At 34.3% G+C, this 26,717-nt stretch overlaps 2 protein-coding genes across 3 annotated transcripts in view; one reads left to right on the forward strand and one right to left on the reverse strand.

The window, feature by feature from the left end:
- Positions 1-8,617, forward strand: part of LOC129005951 (RING finger protein 17-like) — a 184,543-nt gene extending 175,926 nt beyond the window's left edge. For both annotated transcript variants that reach the window (XM_054434991.1, XM_054434992.1), the window contains exons 34-36: positions 173-308; positions 1,571-1,727; positions 7,292-8,617. In XM_054434991.1, the coding sequence (XP_054290966.1) occupies positions 173-308; positions 1,571-1,727; positions 7,292-7,387 (389 nt within the window). In that variant the 3' untranslated portion in view covers positions 7,388-8,617. The remainder of the gene's footprint in view (positions 1-172; positions 309-1,570; positions 1,728-7,291) is intronic.
- Positions 8,618-10,241: 1,624 nt separating this feature from the next.
- Positions 10,242-22,936, reverse strand: LOC129005948 (cleavage stimulation factor subunit 2-like). Its single transcript, XM_054434985.1, has 10 exons — positions 22,759-22,936; positions 20,765-20,843; positions 18,845-19,014; positions 18,406-18,551; positions 17,517-17,624; positions 16,952-17,174; positions 15,954-16,065; positions 13,142-13,200; positions 12,672-12,832; positions 10,242-10,433 (listed from the first exon to the last, which is right to left on the reverse strand). The coding sequence occupies exons 1-10, from the start codon at positions 22,802-22,804 to the stop codon at positions 10,314-10,316; spliced, it is 1,224 nt and encodes a 407-aa protein (XP_054290960.1). The 5' UTR covers positions 22,805-22,936; the 3' UTR covers positions 10,242-10,313.
- Positions 22,937-26,717: the final 3,781 nt, after the last annotated feature.

Consider the following 26,717-nt stretch of genomic DNA (forward strand, 5'->3'; position numbering starts at 1 on the left):
TTAAAACAGTCACCAGGATGTGAATGCCCTCAGTACTAAACCAGTCCTAATTATGTGCAACTTATTTGTTCATTATTTGTCATTATCTTTGCTTTCATCCCTTCCTACTTCCTACCCAGAACAGTTTAGTTATAGTGGTGTGCTAACTAATAATGATCTCTTCATTCCCCAGATATGGCGTGTCTCGGTTGTTTCACCAATGATGATGTTTGGTACAGAGCCATTATAAAGGAAGTGACACCTGACAACGAGTTTGTGAATGTTTACTACGTTGACTATGGCAATTCTGAATCGATTCCTACATCAAGGTAAGTAAACTTAAGTTATATTAAGATTGGAAATCGCATAAAATCAGATTGTTGTGAATGGTGCGCTGTAAAAGACTATAACTTAGTAGCTGTTAGAGGATTTCCCATATATGCCCCTAAAACACCATAGAGCCAAAAACACCATCTGTTCAAATTCATATTTGTGTGTGTGTGTGTGTGTCTGTGTTACCACAATCATTCAAGCAAAAAAGACCCGATTTGGATTATATTCAGTACAAACGCGTAAACCTATGTTTATTCAAACAAGTTTGTGAAGCAGCATGATCGGACATGGGAATGGGGTTTTATAGGGTGAAAAAATGGTTTTTCTCATTGTTGACTCATTAAACCAAATGTTATTGAAATAGATTTGATAAAAAATCAAATAAGAAAAATAGAAATTAGCTTAATACATATTTTTGTTTATAATTATTTTCATAAAAAGATATTTAGATAGAATTTTTCATAACTACAGATTTTGGCTGGTTTGCAACGTGATCCAATCAATTCCAATTTTTATGATTTATCTGTCATATCCTCTTAGTAAAAATTGGCAACAGCTGGTCCATATTGCTGTGATGTATACTTCAGTATACTAAAGCTATCCAGAAAGTAAAGAACGTTTCGTTATGGCTCCGCTTGGTGCGCGCCAATCTCGTACATTTTGGTGCGTGCACACTCGGCAACTTAAAACCGAAACTTCTCATCAAGTTTCACGTACTTTGTGGTTTGAAATTGTCGCACAACAAAGCAAAAGACCCGTTATCAGGAATCGGCGGTTTTTGCGAACTTTTCATCAACCTTAGCGACCAGTTCCATCAGTCACAATGCTCGGGCGTCCGCCCTTTGCTTCGTCATGACTCATGAGCGTCAGATCGGCCATTTTTAATCTGAATGCACCATTTTCTCAGAACTTTCAATCATTACTTTTTTTCCTTAAACTTCATACACTTGGCGATAAATGTCTATCGATTTTAAGTTAAATGCCAACACAAACCGTATCACTGACCGCACCTCTTAACTGGCAGTATTTTTAATCGTAGCGCTCATCTTAAGTTAAAATTGTGAAAAAACAGGCAGCACGAGAATGCTCCCGTTGTCACGGCTGGACACCGACTGAGTTGCCGAGTGGGCACGCACCAAAATGTACGAGATCGGTGCGCGCCTAGCGGCGTCATAACGAAACGTTCTTTACTTTCTGGATAGCCCTCGTACAATAGTCCATGATAATAGTAATCCTGTGACTGGTTGTCTTATTTCAGACTGAGAGATATAAAGGCGGAATGGACAGAAGTGCCCGTGCAGGCCATTCAAGTGAAGCTGCACAACGTAACAGAAGGGCCAAATTTTGAGAGGGAGCTTTGCAGTATCTCCCTCTCCAGCTGCTTTAAGTACCCACCCTACGTAATGGCCATTGAGGTGAATACAGTAGAAACCCCCATATAATCCTGTGTTGCATGAGTCAATGATGTGAAACCGCTTGTTTTTGTCATTAATTCTATTCGTTACATTTTTCAGTGTATTTTCATGATAACTTGTTCATTATTGTGGGAGAGATTCACTATGTTGTTGCTGTGTGTTGATGCAGCCAAAATTACGGATTGTAGTCATATTGACATTGTTATAAAGATTACGCAATTTTGTATTGCTGAAACAAAACTGCTGTTCTATTAAAACCTTATCAGGCCTTAACCCTAAATAGTTTTCATAAATTGTTTATGAAAAAGGTCATAAACAGTTTTAATTTGTTGCATGTTAACGAAAATCCTGCCATTCCCCTACTGGAAATCTGAATAAAAATTTGGCCCCGAATTAAAATTACAATCCCGCCATCTCTAGTTCTACAGAAAATTTTGTAAAAAAACAAATTCCACTTAATTAAAAAAGTAATATCTGTCGCATATCAATGTTAGTTTAACTAAACATTACATTTTATTAGCTTGCTACGTGCATGCTCAATATTCTGGTAACTAAAATATAATTTTTAAGTTAGGCTGGTTCTTTTGAAGCTCAATTGTATGTGATTAATAATTTGAATATCTTAGATTTTTGCTAAATAAAAAGTACATTAGCAGTGCATATTGAAATAATAGTTTTTTAATAGTAAATAAGTAGGGACATTACTCAATAGTTATATAGGATGGAGAGGACACAGCTAACTCACCTGATGAAAGGTTGCAGACGAGTCAAAGAACACATAAAACACACACATAATAATACTTGATATTTCGCCTCTTTCAGTAGTATTATTATGTGTGTGTTTTATGTGTTCTTTGACTCGTCTGCAACCTTTCATCAGCTGAGTTAGCTGTGTCCTCTTCATCCTATATATTTATTTAATCCAAGCTAAATGCTTTTTCCTAAAAACATTACCTCAATAGTACTATAGTAGAGGTCGTGCGGAACGAGGTGAAGCCTGAGATTTTCGGCGGGAACGGTCTAAAGCGGGGAAATCCATGGTGGGGGTAGGAGACGAGCCGATCGTCGCCTCGCATAGCGATCCTTCCCCCGCCACAACACTATACCCCTCCAAGCTTCACCTCGTTCCGTACGACCTCTAGTACTATCAATACCGGTAGTACTACTACCAATAGACTACTATCAATATTAACTAGTAGTGTATTATCAATATTAGTGAATGTAGGAATGGTAGTATATTTAATCCAACCTAAAAATGTGTGTTTTAGAAATACCGTATTGAATTACAAAGCTAGAACCCTTTAATTTGCCTTTTAGTGTATTTTTTCTATAAACCCTCCCCCCCCCCCCATAATCCCTTTGGGAGGTGCAAATTTCTTAGTTTAGCCATAGACTAACCAACACAGGTAGAAATTTTAAAGTTGTTAATCGTGTCTAGTTCATGGCCGTTGACACTGATTGCTAGTGTGTGGACTAAATTTTGTTTCGAGGTTTTATATTACTAAAATAACAAGAAACAAATTTTAAACCAAACAAGACCTCTACAGTTCACCCGACAGAACTAAAAATAAAATTGGCTTCAACTGTTTCATAAGGATTAGAAGGAATATATTTCATCTATGGTTTCGCCTTGCCTTGCTACAGCCCTGTCACTACCCTGCCCCACCATTTTGTTTTATGAATTTGAAAAATTTTCATCATTTTTTGTAGTTTTGTATACTTGTCATAAATGTTTGTGCAAAGTTTCAATTTTGTATCTTTAACCAGTTTAAAAAAAGTATAAGTGATAAAAAACAAAAAAAACAAAATGGCGGCTGTGCGTAACTAAGGACTTCCAGACAATTTAAATATGATATTTAGATATGTTTCTTACTCAGGAACAATTCCCAGAAATATTGGTAGAGAGTTCTCGGATACCTTGTATACAACATGTTTAGTTTCTCTAGCCCAAAAAGGTAATCCCTGTAAAAGATCTGATATTTCTAGGAAGGTTATGACCCATCCGTAAGTTTGCACACATCATCAACCAAACTGTTTTGATCTGTAAATGTATAATAAAAGTTAAATACCCCCGCCGCAGCAAACCTGCCGTCTAAGCGAATTTCCATTAGGCTGAATTGATTTTCAATCGATCTATTTAAATAACATTAGGTTTAACGAGTACCTAGGTTTGCTGCTACAAGGAAACTAATAAAGTGTGTGTTTTAAGTAAAATAATTATTGCTTAGTAGAAAATGAATATATTTGCCAAGTTTGATCAAAAGATATCCATAAACAAGCAAACTACAACATTTTACAATATTCTCCATAAGAATAACATGGGAATTTTAAATTTACCATTTTTTTAGTTTTCTCCGTAACCAATAACCGTACAAAAACACTTTGATATACTGAAATGTTTGTTTTTTTAAGCTCTTTAAGAAGGTTAAGAGAAAAATTGGGAAATTTTGTGTTTTGAGGGTCAAAAGTGACAAAAACCAATTTTTACCCCATAAAACCCCCCATAAAACCCTGTTCCCATGGTCCGATCATGCTGGATCGCGAACTCATTCAAGTTTATCCCGCCTTACACCTTCAAACCAAATTTCATCAAAATCGGATAAAAATTACTCAAGTTATCGTGTTCACGGACACATATATATATAAATCTATATATATATATATCTATATATATATATATATATACATATATAAAAATTTGAACGAATGGTGTTTTTGGCCTCTGGGGACATCAAAATGAAAAAGTAAATCGGTCCCGGGCCTAAGTCTTACCATGAGACCTACGGTAATAGCTACTTCCCTATAGGGAAATTCGCTAAAAGAGATTAACGTTCATACAGTAGTGTACACTAATTTGGAAAAGTCCTGATGTGTAAAAAGTTGTTTTTTTATGATCTGATGGTAAAAATCCAACTAACAACCTAAAATTCATCAATGTAATTCAGTACGTTGGTAGACACAGTTGTATACTCATGCCTAAAGTCGGGACCACGTAAGTTTGCAGATGGTGGCAGCCAATCAAAAGACAAGGCTAATGCGACGTTGCCACATTGTCCGTTGACAACACCTATTTAAATATACTAAGCAATATTTTCAAATCAGCTGGTATTATTAGATTTGGCAACACCGCACGGTTCTCATTGGTTCTCATTCAAAACCATATCCTCCCTCAACTGCAAACTTACGTGGTCCCAACTGTAATGCTTTGTTGATTGTTCAAAGTAGGTAACAATAACCTATAAAAAGTATAAAATCACCTGAGTACTGCCAGAGTGATCCTGTTAGTCCTTACGGATTACGCGTTTCAAGGAGCTTAAGTCCTCATCATCAGATCTTGTACAAGAAACACATCTATCACTTCGAAAAGGTCGTCAAAAGTTTAAATACACAACACGGACACATAATAAATAAACTTGTTTTACAATTACGGGTAGGCCTACCGACAAAAACTTGCAATGTCCGACCGCACAGTTGTAGGTTAAAGTCATGACTGCGATACGGGAGGTGGGCGGGCGGTGGACTTTGTACTTCTCGGCTCTTTGTTCATCAGCTGATCTTGGTTTGTTATTATAGTATCATACAGAGCGTTGGACTGGAAACTGATTTTGTCGTTTAATAATGTGTTAGGTTGGGTTTTGGTAGTTTTATAAATTTCGAACTCTTCTAAAGCGTCCATAACGTTGCCTTTATTGCAAAAATGTAGAGGGGTTAAATTTGTGTTAAAATCACTGTAGTTATGGTTTTCATTTACAAGATGAGCTGCAAAATTGGATTTGAGATGATTACTTGCTTTAGGCAGATATTCTTTAAATCTAGTTTGAAATGTCCTGCCTGTTTGCCCAATGTAAATTTTGTTGCAATCGTCACTTGATAACTTGTAGATACCAGTTCTGTCGGCTGTATTATTTACTCCATTTTTATCAGCACTGCTTAGTAGTTTTTGTAGTTTATTTGAGGTTTTAAAAGCGATATTGATGTTCTTTTTTCTTAATTTGTTTGCTAGAATGTTTGGTAACTTATTACCAAATTCTGATGTTACAAAAACTTTCCTTTCTTTTGGTTTATCTTCATTCCTATTGTTCTTTTTCTTTAATTGTTTTTTAATTATCTTGTCTATTATAACAGGGCCGTAACCATTTTTATGTGCAATGTATTTAATAGTGGTTTTCTCTTTATCAAAGTTTGCAGAGCTAAGTGGTAGGAGCCGATGAACGAAACTGTATATGCAGCCATTTTATGCTTAACGGGATGATGTGATGTTTCATGGATTGTAGTATCTGTTAAGGTTGGCTTCCTGTAAATATTGAACATGAAAAGTTTGTTACCTCGTATGACAGTTAAATCCAGGAAATTGAGTTTATTGTCCGTTTCTAGTTCTATTGTAAACTGAAGTTTAGGGTGAATGTTATTAATGTACTTATTAAACAGCTGGAGTTGTCTCGTATTGCCGTCAAAAAGTATTGCTATGATGGGTGAAAAAACATAATCTTATCTCTATAGCGGTTGTTATCTGCCCAGATATGTTTTTATTCAAAATCGTTGGGGTATATTTGAGCTAATATTCCTGATAAGGGTGACCCCAATGCTAGTCCATTTGTCTGTGTGTAAAATTCATTATTAAAGGTGAAATAGTTTTGTTGTAAAACAATTTTTGTTAATTTGATCAATTCACTGATAGCTTTTTCACTGAGGTCGAAGTTTTGTTTCAGATTGTTTTCTAATATTTAAATAGTTTCGGGTACTGGAACATTCGTGTATAAGTTAACTATATCGAGTGAAGCTAATGTATATCTACTTTTCAACTCAACTGTTTCAATTTTCTCAATAAAATCTGTACTATTTGTGAGACTATGGCTATTGTTCAGTTTCTCTTGTCCTTTTATGATTCGTTCTAGTTTTTTAGCAATGAGGTAACCTGGAGCCGACATGTAATTAACTAAAGGCCGAATGGGAACATAATTTTTATGAAGCTTCGGTAATCCTTTTAGTTGTGGAGCCTTAGCGTTGATTTGCTTTAAAGATCTAATTTCCTTATCTGTCAATAACTTGTTGCTTTGGTTTAAAACCTTATTCAGGGTTTTTGTAAAATTGGCTGTGGGATCCTTATTTATTTTCTCGAGTTGATTTTGGTTAATAAAGTTTGAAACTTTTAGGTTATAATCAGATTTGTTTAGGATTACAAGAGAATTACCTTTGTCAGCCTTAGTAACAATCAAATTATTTTCTTTTATTTTGTTTTGTATGGATTTTAAAATTCTCAGTTCATGTTTATGCATAATAGTTAGCTTCTTATTTTTGGAAGCTTTGTTCAGCCTAATTATTTTATTTTATTTCTCATTCACTAGAACTCTAACGGTGTTCTGAGTATTATTATCATGTATCATCTTGATAGCTGATTCAGTATGAATGATCTCTGATAATAAACTATTCTTACCATTGTACAGAGACAAAACAACTCAAAATATGAAACAATAACCTCATTAATAATAGGTATTCGCTTATTAATTTTGATTGAAATGTTGTGTTTGGAATATTATTTTTAACTGTTGGCCTTGATGTCACAGAAACGATTCCCATGCTTTGAAGTGGAACTCTACAACAGTGATGGGGAACCAGCATATAAACCTCTGCTAGACGGTGGGATATTGTCCAGGGAGTGAAGCCTTCAGTGCCTTCTAAAATGTTCATAGTTCCTTTGTTATTGGTTCACACTGCAGTTGCTAGTCATTTGAACTGCTCTTTGTATTTCCACTAATTTCCACTAAGACTGCAGTTTGAAATGTTTTACCAAACTTGTATCTGCATTATGAGTTTAAAATTTATTCCAAATGCTCATAAAGTAACGTTTGATATAAGTCTTGTTATTTAGCAGTAGTTTGTTTTTTACTTAGTATATTTTGTCATTTAATTAAGGATGCGTACCAAGGACTGAATATTTGACAAGTTTAAATGCTTCACCTAAAATGTATGTTTCTATCCCTATTATAACGGAGAAGACTTAAAATTTTAAAATTGGCTTCTGTGGTTGGATTAATTTGTTAAAGTCAATTGCATTCAACATCTTATCAATACTTTTTAAATCGTTATTTTAGGATTGGAAAACACATCTTGCCCAAGTATTTAATCAGTCCTTTACTTAATAATTTTTTGTTAACAACTTGAACAATTGATGTATTTGTTACACTTTCGATTTTTCATTTATGTATTTGGTTTATGTCAATACTGTTAATCTATTCTACTTTAATGAATAGTTCCATTTTGTTGTGTTACCTTAATGTATCTTGGTTAATTTACTTAAATTAAGAAAACACTATTTATATGTAAGTTAATAAATAAATTATTGTCATTATTAAACTGTTTTAAGATATTTTGTAATTCAGTGCAATAAACAAATTCTACTGGCATACGAGTTGTTTGATCATAAATTGGTCTGTTATTTATGATTATAGGCTAATATAAAAATCTTTCCTGCGCCTAAAGAACCTTTTTCATGACATTCCTTTTTTTATCGAGTTTGAAAATCTTACTCAATAGCCTACTGGTATTTTATTTTTGTGAAAACATGAATGTTTTTCATAACAAATAAAAAAAGAAAAAAGGGCATAGCTTCAGTTCCAGTTTGGTGTTGTTGCTACGCCAAGAAGGGTCCATTTTATAGCAGATTATTTAGCACAAGTGAAACCAGTTACATTCCAAATTGTTGATAATAGTTTTAAGCAATCTCCTTGTAACCTTTAACTTTAAGATTTCTTTTACAGTAAGCTACTGTAGGAAATAATTCAACGATAAACATATTTTGTGATAAAATGTTCTTGTTGGTAAATTTATTATTGAGACAGAATACAGTTTTGTATTTTGAAATATGTACAGCAAATGTTTTCTACGATTGGTTATTTGATATAAATAAAGATTTATAAAGATGTTGTGTATAATTTTAACCCTCATTTTGATACAGTCCAACCTCTTTAATCCAAACTAATTGGGACCGGGGGTAGTTCGGACTATTGAACAGTTCGGATTACAGAAAATATTGTTGTTTTTACATAACAATTGCTAGGGAAAAGTGAAAAATGCTTTATAAAGTAAAATACAGCATTTATTTAATACAGTAGTAAACATAGGGAATAAACAGTACGGTATCTATTGTAATCTTACAATAGAAACAATTACGGAGCGTATACCAATAAATACAGTATCCAATTAAGAACTACATGTCTGTGTATAGAGTACAGCATTGAGGTGTTCAGATTAGTGGATGTTTGGATTACAGGGGTTCAGATTAAAGAGGTTCTACTGTACATGAGTTAGACTAATTTAAATCATTAAAAAATACCTTTTCATCAACATAAAATGAAATGAAGAATTGTCTTTATTCATATGGCAAACAGTCGCATACATTGAATGGCGTCACTAGGCTTAAAACTTAATCAAACTAACCTACAATTCATCGAAACCATAAAGTGTTAACAAATGTTTAAATTTATTGTTCAAATTTGGAAATGTTATCAATATTCCTCACCTCAGCTACATTGGTTTAAAAACCTGTTCCCTGCACGGGTGGTTTTTTTGTTCACTGACAGCAATTTCATTTCTGCTCCGGGTGAAATAATTATGACTATTACCAAGTTTTGGGACCAAATTAGCATTAGATAGTTTTTTAGTGTGTAAAATTGTATGAAAAACATAAATACTACACACAGTCATAGTTCTCGTATTTGAAAAATATTGAAGATCAGAAGTCCCATTCTAAATAAGAATTCTATCCAAGTTTTGCTTTGAGGTACAGCCATAAATGGCATAAATACTTGTACTATATTGATCATTCGATAAAAGCAAAATAAAGAATCTTTAATGTTTTTACTGAGCAAAATTTTGACACTATTAATTAGGGATGTGTCGGTTCCACTTTTTTCGGTTTGGTTCTTACACTGGATCGGTTCTCGATTCCGAGTACTTATGCTTTCATTGATCGAAACGAAACTTGTAAGTGGCGGTACCTAAAAATATTGAATGTCAAGGAAATTAACAATTAATTGGTAATTGTAGATTGAACATTGAACTGAATAATGTAATAGGCTCAAACAATAGTAGATATAGAAATCAAATGAAACCTAGACTTAGGCCTATTTTTTTTTTGGGACAAGATTTAATGAAAAGTTATAAAAAAAATAATATAAGTATACTTTTTTTTAAGTTCAGAAATCTCATCTTGAAAATATCTCGTTAGTATTTCAATCCCGCAGCTTTGAGATTAAAAAAATCTCAAAGTTTGGGTCTTGTCCATCACTATTGCAGATATTTCTAAAATAATTGTGGAAATGAAAGCTTGGCTCGATACAATACTTAACTCATAAACACCACCATCTTTTTCATAGTGTAAACTTTATGGCAGACCCCTTCTTGAAATACACTGCCTACCCTTTAATTTTTCCTTCTCTGAAGATTTATGCTACAAAAGACAATAAATTAAATTGGGTAAATAATGAGTAGAAAAAATTAAAACCATACCAGAGGTTAATGAGACACATACAGACATGTTTTATTACTGTACTCATTTTTAGACTTCCCATAGATAAAACAAAACATTCAACGCTGAGTACTCTTTGCAATCTGCTCTTTCAACACCAGGATGCTCTGCCTCTGTTCAGGAGGTAACATTGCAATCTGGTCGTCTGACAACTGCAGTACTTGCATGATAAGTGCGGCCTGCAACACAGATTTAAATATCACATGGTGTTTACTCTCCGGGAAATTCGGCAAAACCGGGAAACCTTCAGGAATTTTATCTTACCTTGAAATATCCTGAAAAATTCCAAGAATTAACCCAAACCTCCGGAAATCTGGAGCCCAGTCATCGGAAACATCGGTTAACCTAAAGACTACCGCTGGTGTTGTCAGTTTTCATTTTTGTCTCTTTTTGTTTTGAAAATAATGAAATTAGTTTTACTAGTTAGTATTAAGTACTAAATTATGGTCTTTTAAAAACTGATTCAGACTTTTTAATTCTGATTTAGCAGACATTTCTAAATCAGTTAGGGATTTCCCAGTTGTGTTAAGATTAATATCATCTCCATATATACTTATCTTACTACCTGGGTCTTGTAGAGATTTGGAAGATTTTTAAGGTAACATATGAATAAAAGAGGACCAAGAATCGATCCCTGTGGGCCCGTGAGCAAATTTTGCATATATATTTTTTTGAAAGCAATACCCATTGCCGCAATCTCGAGAGACGATAACCGATGTCGCCGAAACCGAAAAATATGCTCACAGGAATTGCCGCGATCGTGGGAAACGATTATCGGTGTTGCCAAAACCGCAAAATGTACTCTTGGTGTTGGTGGGATCGCGGGAAACTATTGTCAGTGTCACTGAAATCGCAAAATATTCTCACGGGTAATGCGGCGATCGCAGGATACTATTAGCGATGTTGCCGGAGACGACAACTGGTGTCGCATTACTTTTTTAATATGTTGTATAAACTATTATTCCTTGGAAAGGTTTTTAAGGTTGTTTTTCCTAACTTACCTTACCAGTTATAAAAAAAAATAATACAATTTCTAACTCACTACTTATGAAGTACATATTTTAAATCCATTAGTTAAATGCATTATGTAATAAAAATGAGGATTTCTTTCAAAATCTTTAAAAGTTTTATTAAATATAAAATGGTGTAATAAAGCTCAAAGTACAGTTAGGGTTCCGATAGTTGTTCTTAAAATTCAGGAATTTGTCTTGAATTCTCCTAGAAAACTCCTTGAATTTTTCAAACCAGATTTACTCAACACCCTGTATCAACACTGTATACTCAGATAGAGCAAGAGTGCTCTGGTTCATTTTAAGGTAATCGATAATCTAGATGGGGTATAGTCCGAATAATTCTGGCTTATTGTCGTTCTACTGCACAATAAATTAGCTAATAATAACGGTTGTTCATGGAGAGTTGTTCATGTTTAATCCAAACTTCGGTAATCGGAAACCAAAAAATATTTTTTTTTAATTTTTTTATTTAACTTTTAACACAGGTTAGCTGTAACTTGTCAAAATATTCTGTAGTGGCCTGGCGAGATAGACTTTTTAGTAGAGTATTTTAGTAAATATTTCACCATTTTTGTTATTAACATTTTTCATTTACGTCCCGGGTTCCAATCCTCCCAAATTACAAATGGATTTTTCCTACAGTTACCTAACAATGTACATGTTCTCTCACTGATTTGAGAAAGCAAAGTGGCCAATTCGCTCATCAGTGAGACGATGTTAGCATTGTCTCACTCTAATTACTTTGTCTCACTCCAGATTTGCAACATGAAGGCACGAAATAGTGAGCGCGTAACATGCAGGCAACGTCGTATGCGCGCGAAGTACGTTGGCAGCACTGGCTGTAAATCAGCTGGTCAGCTGTTGTACTGTTGTATTTGTCACTTCAAATTAAATGTTATATTAAAAGTTCAATTCTGTGTAAAAATAGGTTATGTTTCTTCACCAATTTATTTGTTTTATGGTAACTGTAGGAAAAGTATAATGTGCAACTCGAGTTCAAAGTACAATTGCCTCACTTGAGAAACCATTCCTCACTCGCCTACGGCTCGCGAGTAAGGATTTCTCTCGAGTGAGTCAATTGCTCACTTTTCTCACTAGTTGCACAAATAACTATATAAAGTCATAATGCTGCAGCCACTATATCTAGCCTTAAGTAATGTGAAAAACAATCCCGGGCTCGTGCCTAGCGTCCTCCTAAGACAAAAAAAAAATTTCAAAATTTTAATTTAAATAATAATATACCGAAATATTTGGTAATCCGAAATGAGTCCGGGCCCAACCATTTCGGACTAACTGGACTCTACTGTATTATTTAATTATTTTATTTATGGACTGCAAACTACTTCATAAAAACATCAGTTTGGCAAACCTCTGTTGTTTGTTACATAAGAGGTTGTTACTGACCTTCTCCTGATCGGTGGCAGCTCCGCCGATGTTGGCTGCTAGAGGTCCACGGGGGCCGAGGTTGGGGGCAGACACTGGCTGTGGTACAGGTCCCGGGGGCATCACAGGGCGGGGTACACCTGGCGGCATACCTGGTGGGGGCATACCTGGCGGCGGCACATCTGCGACAATACTGACTTAGGATCCAGTTATATAGAAAACTGATACGGTAACCCCTCCCCTCCTTTCCCATAATTTGTCCACTGGGCTTCCCTACCTCCTAGCCAAGCAAGTCTTTGTTCTCATTGTAATTAGGCATTTAATTTATCTATCAGGTTGTTTTTCGGCTAGTATTGTCTTTCCCTCAATTTTGCAACACACTTACATTTTATTAACTTATTTTATAATCAAGTATATTTCCTAGAGAAATACTATCTTTCCATTATCAACCAGTTTTATTAAAATTATTTTTAAAATATAAATTTTCTTACTTGCTCGGGGATCTCTCTGGAAGCGTTCACCCATTCCTCCTCTGGGGTCTCGGGCAAAACTGCAACAAAACACATTTATTATTATAAAAACAAAATGATAACATTATACGTTGAATACTGATGGATAATGCTACGGATCAGATTAAGGGCAATTTGGTTGTTGTACAATTTAATTTTCTTTTATTCTGAAATGAAGGAAGCAATTGCAAATGAAAGCGACTGATGGAGTTAGGAAATAGCTTAGCTAGATATTAGGTCAAAAAATTATACTTATCACAGACATAAATACAGTAAACCTCCATTAACTTTTTAGCGACCAGGACAGTAGCAGATAATGAAAATTCACAATAATTGTGCGAGGTTTGGAATTTTACAGCAGTTGAGAAAAACTTTGCATACAAAAAATCAAACACTATAATTTCCATGTTTATAAACATTAGAGATTATTTTGGGCAAAGCTGTGTCTTAATGGAGAAATTACCAATAAAACAAAACTATTAAAATAACAAAAACGATTGATTAATAACACGAGTAGAGTGAACTTCAAAAACTTGACTAGGTAATAATATGAGGGTCGCATTTAAGTAAGGGTCGTTATTGTGTAGAGCTTCGTGGTTTGTGCGTACCCCGCAACGAGGCACCTTCCAGCTTACTGACATCATTTGTAAACAGAATGACACCATTTGCAGCTTTGTAGCTTACGTGTACACTTCACTGTGTTTGTTTTAAATTGTTTTGGCATTTTTTAATCTCCCGCCACGTGTAAGATTAGGTCAGTAATACGTTTTAGACCTCAAGAATTACCGCAGCGTGTTGTTAATGCGTGTTATTAATTTCTGTAAATTTAATAACACGTACAATGCTGATCAAGAAGTTACTCAAGAATTATATCTGGTGCTTACATTCATCAGCAGATGACTGTAGTTTATGAACCTAAAGCAATAATAAAGGGTGAAATACAGAAATGAATTAGGGAGTTTTGAAATGGCCATGAAAATGTACATTTCAGAAGGAATTTAGTTTTTGGTGGGTACCCGGGATTACTGACAGAAGACCACAAAAGAAAAAGGTTATCACGGCCATGTTTACACTCCTGACATATTTCTGCACTTTACCCTACCTCCATTGTATTAGGGCCATAGCCTTCAGTCTAGTATGTTTCTCGTCATAAAAAAAGTATCACTAAAATAATCTTGCACATGGCTGGAGGTTAACAAATTTAAAAACACAAAGTGAAATCAGCTGCAGGGGTGCACATGGTGTCATTCTATTCACAAATAATGCAAGTAGGCCTATGGAGCGAGAAGCCTCGTTGTGACATACACACAAACGACGGAACTATAGGCTAATACGGCCCTTACTTAAAAAACTACCATCGTATACTCACATCCCATCATAGAAAATAGACCTACCATACAAATTTCCTGTGTATGTATTAAGTAATTGGGGTGGCTAGTGAATTCACATTGAATAATTCCCTGACTTCTCCCTGGCAATTCCATGATTTTTTTAAACTTTCCCTGATCGACAAATTCAAAATTACAATTTTAATAGGCTACTAACTAATTCTTCAAAAGGACTAATCTTTTACTGAAGAATATCTTATGTTTGTTTATATGAAAAACATTCATAAAATCTATAGATAGGCTACAGGCTAGCTTATATTCAAACTTTGCAAGTTACCTTAGTAAAAATAAACAGATTTTGATAAGATGATGTACGCAGTTTATAACAAAATTTAATTTGTACAAAAACACAAAATTTATTTGTAGCCTACAGACATATTTCTTAGTTTTCACCCACATGGCACACATACTCTCACTAGATCGACCTTTCCTAACAATTATAAAATTATTTTAAACCTTTTACAATTTTTCTTGACTTATTACAAAGTTCCCTGACATTTCCAGGTTTTCCAGGTCACTAGCCACCCTGTTAATACTTAAAGGGATTGTCATTTGAAAGATTGGCAGTTAATTGAGGTTTTACTGGATTGGTGAAAAACTAAGGGTATTCTTTTTGTGAGTAGGAAAAAAAATCGCTACAATGAAATAACAGTTGGAAATCTAAAATTATCAAACAGCTGAAGAACTTTAAATGCTACGATGCTACACACTAAAGTTTACCTACTTGAAACTACCTACCTTTCAGGTGGGTTTTCCATAAGCAAACTAATAAAAATAAATGCATTTCAGATTCTGAGATATATTTATATTCAAACTAGGAATTGGTCAAGCAAGTCATCCTATACTTCTTCTTGGTAGTAAAACAGTGATAGTACATAAATACTATGAAACGATTGTTTTAAAAGCTGTAGAGAAACAGCTCAGAAATGGAGCAGTAAGCTTACAAACTGTAAAACACTAAGTACCTTATTTAATAAAAGAAAAGGTTTGTGCGTATCTCCTATTATCTAAAAAACAAAATAACGATTTGTTAAATAAGGGTCCCCAGTCAAACATGAAGATAAAATATAAGATTCGATTTCATTGTGATTGAGCAAGCAGTTAATCTTTAGGTCTCATAGCCACAATAGAAATAGATCACGATTTTAACGTCAAACCAAAATTTTCCAAGTTTTGAGAATTGACATTTCCTTGATCACATAAAAATCAAATGTTATGTGATATCAATTAAGGGTTCGAATCGGCCCACCCCTTTTTTAAGGTTTGGCTAAATTCACAGCTTATTCTAAATTTTCACGGTAGACAAAATTCACAAACGGTGTTCATGGTTGAGTGGGTAAAGTTAATATTTTATGTTATTTCTTGCATTTGGATTGAGATGAATAAAACGAAAGAAAGACACTCACTGGTCGGGTGGAGGTGGGGGAGGGTATTGCTGAGGAGGCATCCGCAAGTCTTGGTCTCCCATACTACGAGCCATACGCGGGTCCATGGCTCTCATATCCAGATCTCCAGATCCTGTACATACAAAATAACAGTAGCCTATCATTGATAGATCTCGCCTCAACTTGCTTGAGACAGGTTTAAAAATAAATAATGAACCTTGTTGTTTTTTTGTTTTTTTTCTAGGACGCTAGGCTCGAGCTTAGGATGATTTTTCACATTAGTTCAGGCTAGACCTAGGGGTTGCGGCATTATCACTTTGATAAAATCCAATTGTGATTTGGTGGGATTTAAACCCAGGACCTCTGGGACTGAAGTCCCACGCTCAACCACTAGACCAGCTCAATCCCCCTTATTGTTTCTACATTATTAATTTAATGTAAGATAAGCATGTATGCTTCTAAAATAATATCCGAATGAATAGGTACCGATCCCCTTTGTATATTTTAAAAAGTTGGATGGACAAATCTAGGCAAAAGGTAGCCTTCAATTATCTTGAATTAAAATAATATTGAATTTCCAGTTCTACAAGGTTGTACAACATATGAATTCTATAGGCTATGGATTTAAACAGGATAACTTAATTCTTGGCTGAAAAGCACCATTCTTACTAATGATAGGAGAAAACCAAATCTCAAAACCACCAATAGATAGGAAAAGTTCCGGTATTGAGATTCGATCAGTAGGTTTTGATATTCAAAAATGAGTATTAATTAAATTAGTTTTTAATCTCATATCCATGTTAATCATGTTACAACATATCTCAGTGTAAAAAAAAATATTTCAGTGTTTCTTGTTTTAAAAGAATGTTTTTTGTTGTTGTTTATAGTGTTGTTTTGTTTGATTTATCATTCATGTTATTATGTCAAGGTCAGGAGATATTACATTTTTCACATATTTATTAGGTATTTGGATTTTTTTAAATAGCCAAATCATGTAGGCCTACAGCAATTTCCCTTACCACCAAACTGTTGTGGAGGCATGGCAGGCATCTGAGGCACATGCGGTGGTATCTGCGGCGGCACCTGAGGTGGCAGTGGAGGTGGCGCAGCTGGAGGTGCCCAGTGTGTCTCAGGTGCCGGAGTGTACTCAGGTCGGGGCTGTGGCGCTGGGACTGGGGCAGGGCGGCCAGAATCTCCCGTCAATAGTGGCTGCATGTTTTTATTAGCCTTCTGGAGCATAGCCTGCCAAAACAAAAACAATCAGTATGTTATTTTGCAAAGATGTCTTTAGGCCTGATTTTAGAGATTTTATGACCGGTCGGCTTTATAAACGTTGATCAGCAGACTCAAACTATCGAGAGAGAGAGAGAAGAGTTCTACAAACACTTATCCTTAAAAGAACTTCCTTAGTTTCGTGACACAAATAAAATAGACTTAATTTTTTTAAACCTTAGTCTTCCAACATAGACTTAAGGTTAGTCTTATGCATGTATTATTCACAATTCATTTCAGCTGGCAGGAGGCCCAACCTAATTTCTTGGTTTTATTCCTCGAAACATTGCCTTCTGCTAAGTCAAGACTCACCACTGCAGCCTGTGGGTCCACAATCCTCATGACCACCTGAGCCTGGAGCAGAGCGTAAGCCAACTGTGGATTCTGGAGAAGCATCTGTCTCGCTTCTGTTGGGTTGTTCTGCAAACGTTCATAATGTACAAACCCTTAATTAACACTTCATTTTTGTACATATGCTTGAAAATACAATAGCTATGCAAGTTGTACTGTTCTATCTACGCTGAATCCAATTTTTTTATCACTTAAAATGCCGGTCCACAAGATGCTAAATATAGTCTAAATTAATTAGAGTAGACTGTATGAATGAATGAATGTTCGATGTTTATTACACATAATGTACCGAGTTTACAGGATGTATTTTCAGGTGCTTTTTCATGAATAAAATTGTCCTAAGAAGATAACTCATCTCTTTCCTCCTAGAAACATTAAAAATCATAATCAAAAAAATAGGCTATGTATATAAATACTAATAAATCCAACAGTAAAATATGACAAGAGGATAAAAAATAAGCTTACAACTATTTAACGTGGTCTTCTGTATGAATTGTCTTTATTATTTCATAATTATTTTAAATTTTCAGTTTAGTTGTACATATTTTTAGATATGATTAAATCGTGTGAACATCTCCCACGATTACAGAGACATCATCATCGTCACCCGCAATCGTGAAGGCTAGTGTGTTTTATTGCAAGATAATAAGGATAATTGTTATTCCAAAACATGAGTTAGTCCAAGAGCAATACTTTGCCTGTTGATTCTTTAAAACTTATGTTTCAACCAACTGTCAGAATTTTACCCCCCAGTAATTTTTTCTAGATCCTGGATCACCAAACAGAAAAGCACAACAAATACATATAATTAAGAAAGACCACAGTTTCCATTGTGACATAACTTATCTACCTGTACACACAGCTTCATCTGCCTCATGAGTTCAAACATCTGTTCTGGAGGCAGTGATGCTACAGCTTTACTGATGGCCTCAGGAGCTTTTTCGGGACTTACAGACTCTCCATACTGGTTCTCCACAACTGGTCCTTGCAGCAAACCTGATCAAACATTGTTTGTAGCTTATTAATTGTGAATCGATAAACTATATACGGTATACTAAAGGTAGCCCAGTGGCAGTTCAAAGGAGGCCCCCGCCATTGGACCTGTGATTATATTAATTTACACAAACATACATTTCGTCATAAAAACGTAACGGAGTTTTTTGACACAATTTTAGACGTTAAAAATGGTTTCAAAAGTCACCAAACTGCTTTAAAAATAGCAAATTTTTTGGGAGGACCCTCCTACAGATAAAAAAATTAAAATAAAATAAAAACAAAACAACACTTACTCTGCATTTCAAGACGAGATTTTTCAGTGCAAGCATTATCCACACGTAACATCCTTCCACCAATCTCATAACCGTTCAAGTTTCGCATAGCACTGAGGGCAGTCTCTTGATCCTTATACTCACAGAATCCATAACCTTTGGGCTTCCCTGTCTCTCTATCAAACACCAGCCTGTACAGAAAGATTACAAGTTAGAGGTCAACCACCAGTGAATATACCTTTTTCTTAACCAAACTAAAATACATCTTAGCATACAGCTATCGAATTTCCATTTAGCCTACCTGTATGGAATTCTACTAAAATATTTCCTTAAAATTGACAGATTTATTTCCTATTTAAATAGGCTAATAACATTAATTTTAATGAGGGTAATTATATCGACCTCCGGACCTCACGCGAAATTAAAAAATTTTTTTTTCAAAATGGTCGAAATTTCACGCTGATTTCAAAAATGATTGTCGTTTTTTGCGGAAACGTCCCGTTTTCCAAGAAAATGGGAAAAACGGGGAAATAATTGTTTTGCTCAAAACCCATGTTGTGGGTACTCAAATTGTGCGGGATTTCCTCCTTAACAAGAATATGTAATTTTTATTACGATCGGACCACTATTAAGTAAAATATCACCAGAAAAGTGGGCCATATTTAAATAACAAAGGTTAGGTCAGGTTACTTTAGGTTACTTTAGGTTAGGTTAGTTTAGGTTAGGTTAAGTTTGGTTAGGTTAGGTTAGGTTAAGTTAGGTTAGGTTAAGTTAGGTTAGGTTAAGTTAGGTTAGGTTAAGTTAGGTTAAGTTAGGTTAGGTAAGGTTAGAATAGGTTAAATTATCAATAACATGAGTATTGTAAATATGTAAACTAACCCAACCAAACCTAACCTAACTTAACCTAACCTAACCTAACCCAACCTAACCTTACCTAACAACTTAGGTTAGGTTACTTTAGGTTTGGTTAGGTAACTTTAGGTTAGGTTAGGTTACTTAACCTAACCTAACTTAACCTAACCTAACCTAACCTAACCTAACCTTACCTAACCTAACTTAACCTTACCTAAACTAACCAAACTTAACCTAACCTAACCTAACAACTTAGGTTAGGTTGGTTAGGTTAGGTTAGAATAGTTTATCAATAACATGAGTATTGTAACTATGTAAACTAACCCAACCAAACCTAACCTAACTTAACCTAACCTAACCTAACCTAACCTAACCTAACCTAACTTAACCTAACCTAACCTAACCAAACTTAACCTAACCTAAACTAACCTAACCTAACCTAAAGTAACCTAACCTAACCTAAAGTAACCTGACCTAACCTTTGTTATTTAAATATGGCCCACTTTTCTGGCGATATTTTACTTAATACTGGTCTGATCGTAATAAAAATTACATATTCTTGTTCAGGAGGAAATTCCGCACAATTTGAGTACCGTACCCACAACATGGGTTTTGAGCAAAAATAATTTTTTCCCGTTTTTCCCATTTTCCGGGAAAACGGGACGTTTCCGCAAAAAACGACAATCATTTTTTTAATCAGCGTGAAATTTCGACCATTTTGAAAAAAAAAATTTTTAATTTCGCGTGAGGTCTGGAGGTCGATATAATTACCTTAATGAGTACCTACTTGAGTTTGCTGCTACAGGGAGGGTAATAAAGTGTTTTTTTGTTTTTTTTTATGTTGATAGCTTAGTATAAAATAAACAAAATTGCCAGATTTGATTTAGGCCTATTTAAAATATCTACAAAACAAGCAAGCTACAAAGCTTACTTACTAGTTGCAGATGCATTGAACGTGTTAATAAGTAAAGGGAAAGAATTTCTCTAAAAACTAAGTAACTCTGCTATCCAGTAGCTTATAAATATTTTGTACAATAGACCTATGAACATGTGTCAAAGGAGGCTAACTTAAGTTATTTATGGACTTACTTGAATGAGAGAACTGGTCCAACTTCATTAAAAATATCTTTGAGTTTTTCCTCCGTAGCTTCATAAGGAATGTTTCCAACTGCAAATAAAAAAAAAATTAAAATAAAGTAGACCTAAGCTATAAAATAATATGCTAGGGTACCCAGATCTAAAATTACATTGATGTTTTACGGATGGGGAAGAAGACAGGGGTTCAGTTTCTTAACTGGGCTATGCTAGTTTTGATTGAAACTATCGGTTCGATTAGTACCTTCATACGATTTATTCATTATCAGCAAGTTTGGTTGGTAAGGTTAACCCTCCGAGTGTTAAGCATCGTGTAATCGACACACAACACACCCGCCGTGGTGTTATGCATCGCTTTTGCGACACACAAACATTGTTTACAGCGAAGGCTCTGGGACTGACTGAATCAGATTGAACTGGATCGAGAGTGGTATCGTTGTTTTCAGCAGATTCTAAGCTTTCTCCTGATGTCTGTTTCTAGACGCTTTTCATTTTAGTTCCGAAAATATTGTAGCAGACAGATGACGTGCGTATTTGTAAACAACTTGGTTAACCTCGCACCGATTATGACTGATGTGTTTTATTACGTTTTTCATTGTTTTAGTGTTAAAAATAAAATGTAGTGATAGCCTATGCGTGGTGCATTATAAGAGTATTTAAGTGATTTTGAAGGGCTGGTTGATGATCCTGAAGAAGTGGTTAGTGATATTGATGTAAAGCGTGGTGCATTATAAGAATATTTAAGTGATTTTGAAGGGCTGGTTGATGATCCTGAAGAAGTGGGTAGTGATATTGATGTAAATTATCCACCAGATTCCTATATGGTTAGGCTATGCATTCTTAGCTAACGCTAAATGTACAAAATCTTTTTTCACCCATACCTTATTTATTTACAAACCTACTCTTCCTTTTATTATTATATTTTTAGAATCCTCATAAAATTTAGAACAAAGTGGCTATTTTAAAATATTTGTAGACCTAACTTAAAATTATAAAAATTTATTGGGCGCAAACATAAAGTTTTTTAATTTATTTTATAATTTTTGAGAAATGTTAACCCCACAAAAATTGTAGAAAACTTTTTTTGTAATGTTTTATATATTACATTGAAGCCCATAATTTTCCAAACAAAACTAGGCCTATGTATATATCAGTATACTTTAGAGTGTTTTTCAGTTTCTAAAATACATTTTAATAAAACCCTGCGATTGCGCAATAAATGGGCAGGCATTAATGCCATTACTATGGACACTTGGAGGGTTAAGTTATGACAGTTTCATTTTATAATAAGTTAAGTTAATATATATTTAAAAATAAGTTATCGATTATCAATCAATATTTTCAATTCGATAGTTTCAATAGATAGCATATTAGCATAGCCCAGTTAAGAAACTGTACCCCTTGAGTTATCAACATAAGTCTATGATGTGATTTCCCGGGCTTGATTTAAAAAAATTCCAGGCACAGCCCAAGGACACCTCAGGCTAACACCTATTTAATATCTTAGGCATTAACCAAATATGGGATTTAAATCGTTAACAAAAATTATGTACTACTTCATAAAAACCAAGCCTTTTTAATTTCTGCCAGCCTGGATAGTTTGCACCTGGCAGTACGATAGACCTAGGCCTACCTACTTTGTTTGTATTTGTATCAGTTTGTTTAAAATTAATTTGTGTATATTAAAATTCTGACCCCATTAATCCCTTTTTGGGTAAAAGCTTAACACACGGTAGGCAGCAAATGTACATAGGGATAAACAAAAACTCAATGGAATAGGTAGGCAAAATTTACACGCAAGCCCTAAAATAAAATGCATACTAGGAGCCTATTGAAAAAAATAACTCTCCTAAAAAATATTGCTTAAGTTAAATATCAACTTAAATCCTATTATGAAATTAGAATAAGTTTAAACGAAAAGAATTGTAAAAGTTATGAGTTTGTAATATCTTAGCCGGTAAAACTATTATAGCTAAATTATTCTTTACCAAACACCGATCTCATAGACTTATCCAAGAGATTTTGGTCTCCCATGATGATTGATCTTGTTTGCTCGTATGAATAAAATTAATTAAAAACACTCTTTAGTGTGAACAATTTTATGTAAAAATATGATTAAAATGTTTTGGTTATGTTTGTTGACTATAGAAACATAGGTTTACGCCATTCGGCATTCCGCCATTCGGATTCGACATCGACATAGTGATGGGAGAATCGAATACAGAATCGAATAGTATTCGAATACAGCCCGAGTATTCGTAGATTCGAATACTTCAGATTCGTACGAATACTTTTTTGTGAATACTCTACTTGACCTCAGATTTTGCAGGATTTCTTGAATCTAGAAAGCGAATTCGGGGGATTCAAAAATGTATTCAACACTTTTTCAACTACTGAATTCCCTTTTGAATATCTTACGAATCCGTAGCATTCGTAAGAGTACCTATTTAATGTTTTTACTGCAGCATTTGTTTTCATCTATTCGTTATAATTTTACCATTAACCCTATAATTTACATATTAATCGTTAACATTTAGAATATATTGGATATTTAAAATATTAGGTTACTACTGGTAGAGGGCAATTGAATAGATTTTATTATAACTACAACCGATTTATGTAGTTACATGGCAAAATAACATGCATACCTATCTGATGTAAATTATCACAAATGAATAAGACATATTATTAAAGATATTAATTAGTTAATATAATAGAAAATAATACATTAATAAGACTGTAACTGACCATAAAATAATTATAAGTCAAAATAAATGTACCTTTTAAAAATCATATAATTTAAAAATTACATTGAATAAATTATATTAATGAATTAATTACTGTAAAACGAAATAACAGTGGCCAAAAGAACGGTTGCATTATGAAAAAAGAATTACACACACATTCATTTTCCATGCTTTGCATACTCAAAGGTGTTCGAATACAAGTATTCGTAAAAGTATTCGAATACAGGGGAGGCTACGAATTCACTGTATTCGATTCTTTAAAGTATTCGATTCTCCCATCACTACGATCGACATTCGGGATTCGGATTCGGCCAGTCGGCCAGTCTCTCTCGACTCTCGAATAAGAAGGCCAGTGTCAGCAACACCGACAGCGAAAATACAACATTTTGTAAAGAATACTATAAACATTGTATAGCTTAAACATTATGTTTTTTTTTCATGGTAACTCAACCCACATATTATTTTATGATGTATTTTAAGTCAATCACAAATGTAAGGTGAACGATAATAATTTGATGTATTAAGTAAGTGGTACTTTAATTTGGTAACTCTTTATTTGTTTACATCACTTAACCATAATGATTATTTGCTGATGGAATTTGGAAAAAATTTGGTTTATCAACCGTGAAACTACTAGCTTGTCTCTAAGGAAGGCAACAGTTGACTTGTAAGACAACTACAAAGGGAGTATGTTTTATCTATGGTATTACTATAACCGAACGCATATCTATGCTATAACATAAGCTATTCACGTACCTATATCATTGCAAGAGATTCGACCAAGAAAGAACAGATCTCTGTGGACAATGCAAGACAGCTCTAATACAAAATAGATCTTAGCTCAAAAAGCTTTACCCTCCCTTTTGTCGAAAATGCAATGCAACAGGAATATCTCTGAGTTATTGGGACACACTGTATGTTTTTACAGAGTCCAGCAAATTAAAGAGCAAGGAGAAACATCTATAATAAGCTGAGGAAAGAAGATTGGATAACTTCACCATCTTTAAAAAGATCTGCCACGACTGGAAATTAAACAAAAAAATTCTTGTGCTAAATTTCCAAATCAATTTATTCAAAGCCTATGTAAATCAATAATTGCCATGAGAAGTAACATACACTATGTACTAAAAAAATTATAAAATGTCAATCTATCTAATATACAAAAGTGACATTTAGTAGTACAGTGGAGTACAGTAATTTTAGGGTTTTGGGTAAAAATAATTCCACCTAATATATGTTTAAATAACATTAGTTTTTATCTTGTCCCTAGGACTGCTGCTGCTCGGCCACCTTTAACTCATGCTGCAGGGAGGATTATTAAATGTGATTTTTATCAAAATGTTAATAGCTTAGTATAAATAATAAATAAATTTGCAATGTTTTATTAAAAGATAGATATCCATACACAAGCAAGCTATCCTCATTTAGAAAATCCGTTGGTTTATAGGGATGTATCAAATCAAAGAAATAAATGGACCTTGAATTTACTTCACACAGATTATAAGCGAAGCAACAATTTTCTTTTAGTTCTCCATGCTGGAAATGTTTAATCGAATTGAAGGAAAGCGTTTTTCAATACAAGTAAATAAGTTAAAACCAACTGAGAGCAGAAAAGTAATATGTGTGATCCTTCACGACGCAATTAAGAAATATATTAAAAAATAATTTTTTTTTACAATTTTAATAATAACCCTCTAAATGTTAATATGGTCATTCTAATTTAAGCACAAAGCTTTCCTCGACGATATGTTTCAGTTTCATAATATGCGAATGCGACTCATTGAGACACACGGGTCATGGCCGCCTTTAACTCCAGGCCGTGGCCTTCGAAGTGTCAACGTCGCAAGTAGGGTTGTAACAGCTGTTTTGATTGGAAACCGCTATATTGGCATTTGTGTATTTACGAAAGCTTGGTTACTGGACTATGCAAATATTGACTCCGCTTTAAATATACAGATTTAGATTTTCAATTCATGTTGTTTTGGTTTTCAATTCTGTATGTTTTATATTCAATATTTTAATAAATTTATGTTCACACATATAAATTTTAATCAATAAAGTGCAAATTAATGAGCTGATGTCACCTGTCCGCAATATTATCTTATGGGACGTCTGGCACTAAACAACCCTACTTGCGACGTTGCCAATTCTACTAGGCCATGGCCGAGCACGGGTTCCCTAGTCACTATAAATGAAAAAAATAGTAATATTAAAAAATCTGGATATTTACTCAAGGGAGGTACAGAAGAGCCTTCGATGACGTCAGCTGTCAGATCTCGTCTTGAAGGAACACCATTTACCGCAACGATGCGGAGTATAGACATCGGCCTCGGTGGTGTAGTGGATAGCGTGTCGGACTGATAATCAGAAGGTGCCGGGATCGAATCCCGCTGGCAGCACTAACTTTTTGTCAACATTTTTTTTTATCAGCAAGTGTGGTTGGTTTGGTTAGGTTATGACAGTTTAATTTTATAATGAAAAAATTATAAAATTGAATTTTAGGTATTTATAATTTTATTTTATGAACAAAATTATTTTTTAGATTAGTATTCTTCATTAGATTTTTCATTATCAGCACGTTTGGTTAGTTTGTCTAGGTTATGACAGTTTAATTTAATAATCAAAAAATTTTAAGATTAATTTTATAATTTTTCTTAATTTTATAATTAACTAGGCTTAATAGTCAAGTAAAAATTACACGCTGTGCTCTCTACTACAACGCTGTTAACGGAAGAATTTTGAACTAAACTATGATGTCATCGTTGCCTCATTTGTACCTCCCTTGTCAGACCCAAAAATCTGTGTATAAAAGCTACATGACTACATCCAAGCCTGCTCTAAAACAAGACAGAAAATGGAACCTAGTATCTTCTTTTATTCACGGCTGTCGTATTCTTCTTCTTCGGCTTTTTAATTAAAATTTAAATGTAATAACCAAACCAAACCAACCAAACTTGCTGATAATAAAAAAATCTCGGGCAAAAAGTTATTGCTTCCTGCGGGATTCGAACCCGGGACCTACAGTATATCAGCCCGGCACGCTAACCATTAGACCACCGAGGCCGATGTCTAACGATCGTTTTGTTACGGTAATGGCGTTCCCTCAGCTAATAAGAAGCCCTCAGCTGTCATCGTAGCCTCTTCTATACCTCCCCTGAGTAAATACCCTTTTGGGTTCACCTCGCCTTCGCCGCGTTCGC

The sequence above is a fragment of the Macrosteles quadrilineatus genome, unplaced genomic scaffold (genome assembly GCF_028750875.1).
Source record: "Macrosteles quadrilineatus isolate MER2022 unplaced genomic scaffold, UCM_ALF_1.0 Scaffold_46__1_contigs__length_943047, whole genome shotgun sequence".
Lineage (NCBI taxonomy): Eukaryota > Metazoa > Arthropoda > Insecta > Hemiptera > Cicadellidae > Macrosteles > Macrosteles quadrilineatus.